The 13,367-nt window shown below is 45.1% G+C and overlaps 1 protein-coding gene across 2 annotated transcripts in view; it reads left to right on the top strand.

Annotated features, from left to right (window-relative positions):
* The window catches only part of SFT2D1 (SFT2 domain containing 1), a 73,548-nt gene that overhangs the window by 13,789 nt on the left and 46,392 nt on the right, over positions 1–13,367 (top strand). For both annotated transcript variants that reach the window (XR_012638861.1, XM_074948751.1), the window contains exons 2-3: positions 1,841–1,927; positions 7,722–7,804. Coding sequence is in view for 1 of the 2 variants with exons in the window: in XM_074948751.1 (XP_074804852.1) it covers positions 1,841–1,927; positions 7,722–7,804 (170 nt within the window). In the remaining variant the exon portion in view is untranslated. The remainder of the gene's footprint in view (positions 1–1,840; positions 1,928–7,721; positions 7,805–13,367) is intronic.

The following is a 13,367-nucleotide window of genomic DNA, read 5'->3' as shown; positions in this document are numbered from 1 at the left end:
CAGTAGTATATAGGTAAATCCACCTCATGTTAAATCATTTGAAATCCTAGCTTTGATCAAATGATAAATTTACACTACAAATGTGGTTTAAATCTGTGTTATGCTTACCAAAAAATAAAGTCACTGAAGAAAACTATCTCAATAACAGTTTTAATGGTTTGAGCACTTTCTACAATTGTTTAATAGTCTTTCTTTTTTTTTTTTTTTTTTTTGCCAAAGAGACTTTTAATTATTGTTAGAATTTGGTTTAGCTTTTTGCCTAAAAAAAAAAAAGTCAGACATTCACACTAACCTGACTATGCAAAAATTAACAGGTAGGTTTTAAAAGAGATTCTTAAAGAAAATAAGTTCAATCAGTAGTGGCATGAAGAGATAATATTCTGACTTCCCCATCCTTGAATCTAAACCTGTGTAAAGTAAACATGCTGTATTTTAAGGTAATAAAGATTCAAAAAGATGTGCAAGTAAATTTACAGATTTACAATCTGCTGAACATTGTTCTTGAAGAATCTAGGCAGGAAATGGATCATCCATGTAATACAGAATGTGAAATCGGTCAAGTCAAATCACTATAAAGTATGTACAAAACTGAAAGTGAGGACATAAAATGAGAGGCAGAGTTTGAAGGTATGATTTAGCATATGCTAAATCAACTCCTTTATAGTCAACTTAGGTAAATTGGAGCTAGGATTTAGTTTGTAGACTATTTGACCATGGTGCAGTTGAGCACAGTCAGTGAGTTTAAATTTATACTCAAGGCAAATTATCCTATGTTGTGCTTCTTGGTTGCCAAACTTGAAGCACTAATGGAAATGGAGATTACTGCTTGCGATGTGGCACTCCCTGATTAGTCAATGTGTAGAACTCTCAGGTGCGTTTTTAGACCCTCCAGCTATAATGAACAAAATCAAGAAGAGCTGGACTTGCTATTCCGCAACATGTGGTGCTTTGAAGTCATTCTTCCCGTCACTAGAGTGAATTTGAGGTTCATCCCTAACTGGTCTCTTGATACATTTTATTGGCAAAGTCTGTAACCAAGACCACCTAAACTACTTATTGCAAACAGTAGTGTGTTTAAAAACAATTCCCTTGTTTTAAAGGGATGGTTATAGCAAGGTGTGCAGAAAATACCTGAAGTTATGCAGGTTAATAATTTCATTTGTTTTAATTTTGGGAGTGGTTTCTCAGCAAACGAACTGGACTGTGTCAAATTTTGTTATACTTCTTCAATTACTTAAATATCTTAATTTTCAGTTTGGCACACATTCCATTTTGCTGTTCTGTTTCTGTAGCAGCAAAATGTGACTGCCTTGTTTGTTTGATAACAAAAATGGTAGCTTTGTTAAAGGGATGTACAAAGCTGTATGTTTAGAATGTCCACTAAAAAACTTGTATAAGATCATTCATTCTTTCTCTTCCATATAGTATAAAGGAGGAAATTAGTTGACAGCTGCTAAACACAAGTTGCTCACTAGAGTGAACTTGTGCAGAAAATGGTCTCAGTAGTTTGGCATGACATGATTTAGTTGTAACAGTTTGGTGATGGGTAGGTCTGTTTATCTGTGTGGGCAACATTTATTTTTGAATGTCATGGTATGCATATAATTTTAAAGTGGAGTAAAATAACCTGTCTAATCAAATTGCTAATGCCATCTTTAAATTGGAACAAATTAAACGTGAGATTTCTTCGGCAAGCAAGGTAAAAAGTAGGTACTTGTTGCAGGTTGAGAAATCAAGATGAATATACTTATTAAAGCTCATTAAATGCAAAAGAAGTATTTGAGTTTTAGGTGCTGTCCAAAATATATTGTTCTAATCTTCGACTTTCTTTTCCCCCAAGGTCCTTGATGCCTCAACGCTTAGTTTTGGTACTCGAGTGAAATGGTTTGCCATATGTTTTGCAACTGGCATTTTCTGTTCCATTCTTGTAAGTGAATTTTTTTTCTACCTTTTATGAAGTTGCTATGGTAGAATCTTGCTAATCTTCATTCTCTGGGCCTGATCTTGTGGGGTGCTGAGCATCCTCTTCCTATTGTTTCAATTGGAATAAAGAGGATTCAATTCCTTGCTGGATCTGATACTTTATAATCCACACTATTGGTAGTTTTCCCCTGTTTACAGTAGATGGTCTAGTGACATCTCTTATTAAAAGGATTAAATATTGACAAAATTTCCTTGTACATTATGTAGTATTTTAAATTAAAACGAACTTAAAGTAACCAAAATAGTTGAGCAAAACTTTTTTTTGTCCACTTGCTAATTCACAAAGTTCAGTAACTTGCAATTGATCTCCCAGTTGTTGGTGTAATTAATGAAATTTTGCTAGATAATGTGTATTGTTGAAATGACTGAAAATAGTTTATACCACTAAATTTGAATTAAGCTATATTCCATGACCTAGGGAGGACAGGTGGTGGTGGGAGGAGGTAGTGGGAGGGGATGCTTTGAGAGACAGGCAAACTGGGGCAATAACTTCTGCAGCAAAAACCTGTGATATACTTCACAATTTCTTGTTCATCAAACATAACATTTTCAGAAGAAACAACGAGGAGTCCTTGTGGCACCTTAGAGACTAATAAATTTATCTGTGCACAAGCTTTCGTGGGCTAAAACCCACTTCATCAGATGCATGGAGTGAAAAATACAGTAAGGTGTGGGGGTGTGTGTGTATACACACAGCACATGAAAAGATGGAAGTTGCCTTACCAAGTCGGGGGTCAGTGTTAACGAGACCAATTCAGTTAAGGTGGAAGTTGCCTATTCTCAACAGTTGACAAGAAGGGGTGAATATCAGAGGGAAAATTACTTTTGTAGTGCTAACGAGGCCAATGCAATCAAGCTGGACATTGCCCATTCCCAACAGTTGACAAGAAGGTGAGTATCAGCAGAGGGAAAATTACTTTTTGTAGTGACTCATCCACTCCCAGTCTTTATTTCCCAGGCCTAATTTGATGGTGTCCAGTTTGCAGATTAATTCCAGTTCTGCGGTTTCTCGTTGGAAGTCTGTTTTTGAAGTTTTTTTTGTTGAAGAATTGCCACTTTTAATTGCCACATTCCACACAAAGATGGACTACAAGCCGTCAGGAACAGTATCCTTGATAATGTCATGGCAAACCTGGTGGCTGGGCTTTGTCCTCACCCACAACTGTTTCAGATTTGGGGACAATGTATACCTTTGAGGGGTGCAGGAGGGGGCTCAGGGCAGGGGGTTGGAGTGCAGTGTGGGGGGGGGGCTCAGGGCAGGGGGTTGGGGTGCAGGAGGGATTCAGAGGGCAGGCTCCAGGGTGGCAGCGGTGCGCAGCAGGGCTAAAGCCGGCTCCCTGCTTGACCTGGCCCCATGCTGCTCCTGGAAGCAGCCGGCACCACGTCCCCGGGGGAGGGCAGAGGGCTCTGCACAGTGCTCTTGCCTGCAGGTACCTCCCCTGATGCTCCCATTGGCTGCAGTTCCCTGTTCCCGGCCAATGAGAGCTTCAGGGGACAGTGCCTGCAGGCGAGGGCAGCGCACGGAGCCCTCTGCCACCCACATCCCCAGGGGCCACAGGGACATGGTGCTGGCTGTTTCTGGGAGCGCCACGGGCCCCCAGGGGTGGCAGTCCTGCAAACCGGATCCAAAGCCTGACGGGCCGCATCTGGCCCACGGGCCGTAGTTTGCCCACCCCGCTCTAAGGTGTCACAAGGACTCGTGTTTTTTTTGCTGTTACAGACTAACACGGCTAACGCTCTGAAACCATTTTCAGAAGAGATGGCTAGTTCTGCTTGCCCAGCTTAAGACACCTTTGTCTTGACTTCCAGTGGTGCAGAGCATCTGACTCCTGTTGACTTCACCTAGCATTGTTGCTCAGCATTTCTGAATTTAAGCCAAAGATGTCTCAAGTTGGGCACCCAAAATCAGTGGTCATTTTTGAAAAATCAGCTGCACAGTTCTAAATGTGGTTGTTTGGTACACAGTTTGGAACAGTAATTTTTGTGAGTATTTACACCTTTATTTAAACCATCCATTTAATGTGTAAATCTCTCCACCCATTATGTGTAGAGTAGTAAAGTTCTTGTGAGTGTTGGTGCATAGTTGTGACATCACCCAAAAAGCACAACTGATCAGTTGAAATGTAGGTTGGAAGAACTGTTTGCAAAGCAGTGTGGTTTAAGTTACTACTTTTTGATGGAGTATAGATCCAATATTGATATAACATGACTTCCAACCGCAAAGGATAGAAACACTTTTCAGGCAAAAGACTTATTAAATTTCTTCTCTACAGTGAAAATCAAGTAAATAAGTCTTATTCTCTCTATCAGAGTCTTAATAAAGTATGAAACACAAAGATAACTTAGCAGAAGTGACGTTTCATATTAAGAAATGAAGCAGGCATAGTTTATTCCCCTCTACAGTATGTGACAATGGGAATAAAACCTTCCTTGTCAGATGCTTTAAACTTGCCATGTGATCTCTGTCTCCCAAGAGTGAATGCCTATAGTGTGGGCTCTATTTTATTGGCCATAACATAAAATGGTAACTTATTTATCTTATTTAATTTGACCCTTTTTCACATAAAAGGCACATTCAGGCACATGGCAGAGCAGCTTTCACTGTCACTTTAGAATACATATTTTCTTTGGTGTTAAGTGGAGACATATGGAGACACATCATCTCTGTCCTGGGAAAATGCAAGTGATGCTGGTTTGACTTCTTACACGATTTCTGTATGATTTTGAATGATGCGGCGCAACCTGTGGTCTTTAGGAAGTAGAAATAGCTGTAAGCTGAAATATTTCAAAAACTTCTATCCAGGAAATACTTAGAACAGTTAGCTGAACATAGCCACTAATTCTACATGTGCCTGTGACTGAGCTGTTTGGTGCGGGAGGGGTAGTGGAGGGGCATCTCCTATTTCAATTCAGACCCTGTGGGGAAGGCATCTTGTAGAGTACTCGAAGCAGATGTGATACAAGACAAAGGGCTTGTCTACACTTACATTTTATAGCGCTGTAACTTGTTAGCTCAGGGGGGTGAAAAATCACCCCCCTGAGCACAGCAAGTCAGAGCGCTTTAAAGCGCTAGTGTAGACAGGCTCCGAGCACTGGGAGCCAATCCCCTTGTAGAGATGGATTACCAGAAGCGCTGGGAGAGCGCTCTCCCAGGGTTTGCCTGCGACCCCACTCGCGCTTCAAAGCACTGCCGCAGGAGCGTTTCCATGACCGCGCTTGGAAGTTTCCGGTGTAGCCATGCCCTAAGTAGTAGTGAAGTCATTTACATTTTTTTAAAATGTTACTTGCTAGTAATAGTTCCTGCCCTGTCTTTCATGGAAGGCAAGCAAGAACAGGACACTGAGAGAACTGGTAGAGGAATGCAAAGGGAACCAAATATTCAGAGAGGTGGCAATATGCTACTGTAGTGATCGGTACTGCTATCAGTGTACAAAATAATCATTCAATCTGAGAATTATCTGGGACGCTGATGCTAGGCTCAAATTCACTTGGATTACTGTTAAAAAGTAGGGCTGTCGAGTGATTTAAAATTAATAGTGATTGCGTGATTAAATTGCAATCAGTTGCATAATTTTTTTAATCACACTGTTAAACAATATTAGAATACCATTTATTTAAATATTTGGGGGGTTTTCTGTATTTTCAAATATAGGGTCATGGCTGGGGGCTCTGGGATTCATCCCTCTTGGGGCTTCAGCCCCCCTTGGGGCACAGGGCTTCAGGCTGGCATGGGCTGCTTCAGCCCCAGCTGCCTGGGAAGCCATGGGCTAGTGTTTCAGCCCCTCACTATTGATGTCTCCTGCCCCACCCTCAGGCATGCAAACAACACATTAATTTTTTAATACATGTTAATTTTGCTTTCAGTTATTCGCAGTGTTAACTGTGATTGACAGCCCTAATAAAAATTTTGAGTCCATTGGCTGGTTTTGCCTCTCCACTTGTGAAGCTGGTTGTACAAAGCAATTTGATGTGCTTTGAAGATTCATGTAGGTTCCCCACAATTCCATTGTCCCCTTTCCTCTGTTCTGTATTTCTGTCCCCGACTGCTATTAGCAGATTCCTCCAAGAGCTGGAGATTGGACGCTAGATGAGCTGGGTTCTGAGTTACTACAGAGAATTCTTTCCTAGGTGTCTGGCTGGTGGATCTGCTTGATTACCGTATTTAGGGTAAGGAGGGAATTTTCTCCCATGTCAGATTGGCAGACCCTGCAAGTTTTTCACCTTTCTCTGCAGTGTGGGGCACAGGTCACTTGCTGGTTTGAGTTAGAGTAAATGGTGGATACTCTGTAACGTAGTCTTTAACTCAAGGTTTGAGAACTTCAGTAACTCAGCCAGAGGTTATGGGCCTACTGCAGAAGTGGGTGGGTGAGGTTCTGTGGCCTGCAATGTGCTGGAGGTCAGATGAGATTATCGTGATGGTGCCTTCTGGCCTTAAAGTTTGTGAGGCTGTTTGGGAACATCGTGAATGAAGTAGGTGGACTGCAGTGTCTCTCTATATGAATGATGCCTAGCTTTACATTGCTCTTTTTGCAGGTCTGGTTGGTGCAGACAAATGACTTATCCAGGATCTAACCTTTATTAGGGCTTGGCTAAGAGCTAGCTGGCTGAGGTTTAACCCAGATAAGAGTGAGATGAGCCTGGAGAAAGTCTCAGCTGCTGGGATAACTGGCAGTCTGCTCCATTAAGAGAATGCCTTCTGCTTTGTCATATTCACATCCTGGTAGTCTTAAAGTATTCCTGGCCACTTCTGGATGATCAAGTAGCAGAGGCCCTGTGTTGCTTTTTTTATCTGGGCGTGGCACAGTTTTATCTGGACCTAGCCACAGTCATCCACTCCTTTGTCATTTAGAGAGCTGCACTTGGGTCTTCACTGTAAGATCACTCAAACCGTATTTGATGCAAAATGTCGCTGCTTGCTTAAATGGTACTTTTTACATGGAACACTATGCTTGTGCTATGGTCTACATTGTCCTCCTTTTGGTTTGATTTAAGGTATTGGTTTTGTCTGAAAAAACGCTAAGTGGGTTGGCGTCTCGTTACCTTTAGAATCTGCCTCTCTTCCATGTTAGTTATGGCAGTTCTGATCTGCAGAGGGGTTTGAATTATCAACCCCCTGGTTTAAACAACAAGGCTGATAGCGAGGTGCTTGATTCAAACGTCTCCTCCCCTGTCCATGCACGTGCTTGGTCTGCCAGCTGAAGTTTGACAACTCAGACTTTTTTTGTTATGATTGGAGTGTGAGTGGGAGAAGTGATGGACTTCCTCTGTAGTGGGTTTGGAGGGACTGTGGATATTAGTTTGCTATAACTTCATGGATGTCTTCATTTCATATAATGTACAGGAGCTTCTAACTTGGAATTATGGGTTTTAAAGAAACAAAGTCTGTCTGTATAATAACCTAAAAAGTAAACATCTATACAATTGCTACTAAAAGTACCTGTGAAATAGGCCTCTTATACAAATGTTGACTATAGTAATATTGGTAGGATTTATTTTCACACCTCTGCAATAACATTAGGGAGACTCTGTTAAATACATTAAATCATTGCATCTCACTTGCCAGTAGAGGGAGGTATTAATCTGCTGGATGGTTAGTGCAGTCTCTGAATACAGTGTAGGACTAGTGTAGGTCGTGGTGACTTTCTTGTGATTTAAATTTTATGGTTTACATTTATTTTCAGACACTAAACTTTATGGACTATCAATTGAAAGTATGAAAATATTTTTTTCTTGTGCAGGGGACAGCATTTCTGTGGCTTCCCTCTGGGCTGAAACTTTTTGCAGTGTTCTACACCATAGGAAATATTGCTGCATTAGCCAGGTATGCATTATTTTCCTAGTTATTACTAATAAGTTCTACCATTTTGGAATCTGAATTTCTACCTGCAAACTTGTGTGTAACATTAATATTCAAATGTGAAGAACAATGCTGTTTATAATTTCAGGTCATATATATCTTGCACTTTACATTTTCATGTTACTAGTACACTAATTACAATGGGAATATACCAGTTACTTATTTCCCTCACTCTTCTGCACAGTTATATTGTGGTTTTTATGATCACTTCATAAATACATCTTGACTTCTATTTACTTTGACTGGCAGGTTGTAGACTATAGGTTTTAGACTTCTGTATGCTTCTGTATGCCATCTCCTCACACCCAATTTCAGTAATTAATCACTAACGTAGGCATCTCAGTATGGGCATCTTATGATAGGAAACATCTTGCTTTCAACCAGAGCTCCTTTAATCTTATTTTTTTTAATGGAAAACGAGTCTGGGAGACCCTAAAAATGAGTCCATGAAAAATCTTGGCTTAGAATAAGACCAGGTATGGTCTTTTAAAAATTGTTTAACTTTAAAATTTAAAACTCTGCTGTATTTTATCTATTTCCACTACTTCTTCCGGCAGGTAGATGCCTTGCCATGCTGCTGATACTCTGGCTTTTGAGGCTGTGCTCTCAGGAAAAAGAATAGCAAACTTAACTTTCTGTTGCTGCTGCTAACCTACAAAAGAGGCCTTGTAAAGTTGTGCTGAATTCATTCTCCTATATCGGGGTGGGCAGACTTTTTGGCCTGAAGGCCACATCTGGGTATGGAAATTGCATGCAGGGCCATGAATGTTGGGCTGGGGCAGGAGGTTGGGATGCAGGAGGGAGGGAATGCAGGGTGTGGAAGGGGGTGCAGTGTGCAGGTAGGGGTTCAGGGCAAGGGGTTGGGGTGCAACGGGGGGCTGGGGTGTGGCGGGGGGCTCAGGACAGGGGGTTGGGGTGCGGGGTGTTGCAAGGGGCTTGGGGTGCAGGAGGGGTTCAGGGTGTGGGCTCTGGCCCAGCGCCGCTTACCTGGAGCAGCTCCGGGGTGGCAGCAGTATGCAGCAGGGCTAGGACAGGCTCCCTGCGTGCTCTGGCCCCACGCCACTCTCGGAAGCAGACGGCACCACGTCCCTGTGGACCCTGGGGAGAGGGCTCTGCGCACTGCCCTCGCCTGTGGGTACCTCCCCCGAAGCTCCCATTGGCCATGGTTCCCTGTTCCTGGCCAATGGGAGCTGCGGGGGGCGGTGCCTGCAGGCGATGGCAGCGCACGGAGCCCTCTGACCCCCTCTGCCCCCCTGGCCCCCCAAGAGCTGCAGGGATGTGGAGCCAGCCACTTCCAACAGCGGCGTGGGGCCATTGGAGTGGCAATCCCGTGGGCTGGATGCAAAGCCCTGAGGGGCCGGTTTTAGCCTGTGGGCCATAGTTTGCCTACCCCTGATCTAATTTGTCCTTCATGTCAAACAGGTGGGTATAACGGACACAGGAACCTCAAAATAGTAGTTTGCCCACCCCTGTCCTATATGTTTCACCAGGGCGAAGTGCCAAACTCTATGAACATGAATTGTGAGTCCATAAAGTTCTTTCTCAGTCCTGGTCCTCCCTCCCCACTTTCACCTGAGTGTTTGTGTAAAGGATTAGCTCAGGGCTTTTGAACTTTTTTGCTTTTACAAACCCTGTGCATAGCGCCAAAAAACCCTGTCAACATTTTCTTATATTTTGATCTACATAAAATCTTGGGTCCTGTTTGGAGCTCTTTCCCAGAAAGGATCATAGTTGGGACTGCTTGTTGAGAACACTGCCCCTTTGCCTCCTGTGTCAATTGTCTGAACTTCAGTGTCATCAGCTGTGTCATCCCTTAAAGTGTAGCTGCCTTGAAAGGTTATGCCATTTGAAGTAGTAGCCAGGTTGCAAGCCTGTGGGTTTTGCAGAGTAGGAGTTTGAATTTGCACCTAAAGCAAATGGGGAGCCAGAGTTTGTGAAGCATGATGTTGGGTTTGCCTTTGACTTCTACGCTCACTACTGTGTGCTGCCACCGTCTTCAGCCCTCTTGTGTCAGTTGTCCTCTTCGGGTAGATCTGTAGTAGCTTAACCTGAGAGACAAAAGCATGTTGCAGTGCTATCTGATAGGAAAGGGTCCAAATGGTTGTGGAAGGTGAAAGAATGCATTACTCCTTGTTATGGCAATTTGTGTCCAGACATAAGGATGAGTACATGACTCTGAAGCATGTTATCCCCTTCTTGCAATCTAATGCCTTTATCTGAGGTTGATGACAGTGTTGGAAAATGTTACTGTTCTACTCCCTTCTCCTTCTGCTAAGATCACTTCAGTCTTTTCTGAGTTGAGCTTCGACTGACTTCTTCCAAGCATTAAGATATGCTGGTAATGGCAAAGGCTGCATTGATGACAAAGGAGGTGTATATTTGTTTCATCTGCATATTGGTGACGCACAAGTCTGCAGCATCTTACAGCCTCTCTGTGGCCTTTTATAGAGAGGTGTGAGGAAGAACTAAGTCTTGTGGGACACCATATGGTAGGGGTCAGGGTGATTAAGAGTAAGTGTCCTCTCTTCATACCTTTTTAGATCAGAGGTGGGCAAACTACAGCCCACGGGCCACATCCAGCCCGCGGGACCGTCCTGCCCAGCCCCTGAGCTCCTGGCCGGGAAGGCTAGCTTCCTGCCTCTCCCCCGCTGTCCCTCCTTCCCCGCAGCCATGCTGCTGTGTAGGCAGCGCTCTGGGCGGCAGGGCTGCATGCTCCTTCAGGGCAGAGTGGCAGCGTGTGTAGCTCTGGCCAGGCGGTGCGGCTCCCAGATATGCTGTTCTGAGCAGCATGGTAAGGGGGTTGGGGGGTTGGATAAGGGGCGGGGGTCCCGGCGGGCAGTCAGGGGACAGGGAGCAGGGCATGGTTGAATAGGGCGGAGGTTCTGGGGGGTGGAGGGGTGTTAAATGGGGGTGAGTTCCCGGGGGGCCAGTTAGGCACGGGGGTCCCGGGAGGGGGTGGTCAGGGGACAAGGAGCCGGGGGGTTGGATGGGTCAGGGGGCAGGAAGTGGGAGGGAGCAGATGGGGGCGGGGGCCAGGCTGTTTGGGGAGGCACAGCCTTCCCTACCCGGCCCTCCATACAGTTTCACACCCCGATATGGCCCTCAAGCCAAAAAGTTTGCCCACCCCTGTTTTAGACTAATACCTAATGTGTTACCTATATTTCCCAGGACTCTTACATAGGCAGAAGGGGTTGTCATGTCCTTCCTTATCTCCTGCTCCAGGAGGCAGTGATTGACAGCACGCAAAAGGCAGGGATTGTGTGAAGGACACTGAATCTGAGTGGGAACCCTTGTGCTCTGAATGTGCCTACTCCTTCAGACCTCCCCTGAAGAGCAGTTAAAGTTAATATTCCTGTGCTGAGTACACTGCACTACGCCTACTTGGGATGCCCCTACCCCCAGCAGCAGGAGTTTGGGTGTGGGGGGACTCAGGGCTTGGGGCCGCTGCTTACCGGCATTGGGGCTCCTCTCCCTCAGCTCCCCTAGCTCCACATGCTGCCTCTGCTGGCGGCCAGGCACTCCCCTGCAGCTCCCATTGGCCATGGTTCCCAGCCAATGGGAGCTGCAGAACCGGGGCTTGGGGAGGAGCAGAGGCAGCATGTGGAGCAGCTGGAACTAGGGCCGCAGCTTCCCAGGAGCTGCCCAAGCCCCACCAACCCTGCCCCAGCACCCGTGGCCCCCCTCGCCACATACCCCTTCCCAGCACCTGCAGTGACCGTTGAGCATCTTCCTCTCTCACCTCCTCCCCCCCAGTTTTAGTCACGGGTCTTTTTAGTGAAAAAAAAGTCATGGACAGGTCACGGACCTGTGAATTTTTGTTTACTGCCCGTGACCTGTCCATGACTTTTTTTTACTAAAAAGACCAGTGACTAAAACTTAGCATTAATTATGACTTGTTTTCCTCAGCAACGGATCAAGGCATCTGTCTGCAACAGAACTAATGGCAATGATATGTACACATGAGGTGTAGGGAGGTCAATATAAGATTGGTCTTGTACTGTAACTGTGTAATGATAAACATAAAAAAATGCAGAATAGCTACTCTAGTATTAATTATATCCCTAATTAGCTAATGCACAAGCTGTCTTGTAGTGACATCAAGCTTATTATTATGCTCTTAAATCTAGGTATTGCAGCACAGATGACACATCTCATCACCCAATGTTCTGAGACTTCTCAGTATACCCAAATCTTTCAGTAGAGTTCAGGCATTTACTGTATGGTTCCAGTTGTATTACTTCTAGCTACAGCTGTAATGCTTCACTTTTAAACTACATAAACAAAATTAATATGCAGAAGGGAGAAAAATCTCATTGAAACCGTTTTTCATTATTACCAAATCATGAATATAATACTGCTCCCCTGAGATTTTGATCCCCATTTTAAATGCTTTTAAACCACTGTGTGCTATTTCTTCCAAACATTCAGAAGTATCATGAAATAAAACTATTTAAGTAAATGCTGTGTAGTAAGGTTAACTTTATAAATAAACTTGGAGTGCTTAAAGCACAGAAGTGGGATTCAGGAGACATTGTAGTTCTGGTCCTGGCTCTCACTGACTTCATGCAACCTTGGTCAAGTCACTTAACTCCTCCTCTAAGACAATTTTCTTCCCCATCTGGCAATGCAGTGGAAGGCAATAGTCATCCACTGTATCTCACATTACATGTGAGATTAATGTTAAATAATTTGAGGTACTCTAAGGTGCTATAGAAATACAAACAGTGTGATTTTTTTTTTTTTTAAACAAAAAATGTTTTCACCCATCAGTTGATACTGAAAGAGATGAGCTAGACAAATTAACTGCAACTCTTAATAAAAGAGATCAGTTCTCTCCTTTTTGTATAAGTTATACTAGGGGTCAGCAACCTATGGCTCGCTGCTACCTGCCGGGACCCCGGCAGGCAGCAGTGGGCCATTAAAAATCCTGCCTGCCCCGGCCTGCTCTTCTCTGTGCGCCCCCCCCCCCCCTCGTGGGGGCAAGGTGAAGAAGCTTGGTCCTGCTGGCTGCTGTTGCAGGGCAGGCAAGATCCCCCCCTCCCCTGCCTCTTCCCCCAGTGTGCTGGGTTCCTGCCCCTCCTCCTCTCTCTCCCTGCTGAGATCAGCTGATGGAGGGGGAGAAGCGGAGCCACAGTGCACTCGCTGCTCCGGGGAGGAGGCAGAGAAGAGGTGGGGACGGGGCCTTGGGGAAGGCGGGGTGGACTCGGGCATATTACCTCCAACCCCCTGCCGTGAGCCACTCTGGGCAGGGGGCTGGGAGCACCCCCACGACCCTAGCCCACACCCACACCCTCAGCCCCCTGCCCTGACCCCTGCACCCCCCACGACCCCAGCCTTTCCTCCAGCACCCCCCACGTATACCCAGCCTGCCCACACCCTCCTCACACACACCCCGCCCCCTGCCCTGACTCTTGCACCCCCCACATTCTCACTCCCACCCTGAGCACCAAACAGGAGCTCCTGCACCCCCCCCACATTCCTACCTGCACCCCTTGCACCAAATGGGAGCTGCCCAGGTAAGCACTCC

Source organism: Natator depressus, chromosome 3 (genome assembly GCF_965152275.1).
Source record: "Natator depressus isolate rNatDep1 chromosome 3, rNatDep2.hap1, whole genome shotgun sequence".
NCBI classification, from domain to species: domain Eukaryota; kingdom Metazoa; phylum Chordata; order Testudines; family Cheloniidae; genus Natator; species Natator depressus.
This window is presented reverse-complemented; position numbering and strand designations above follow the sequence as displayed.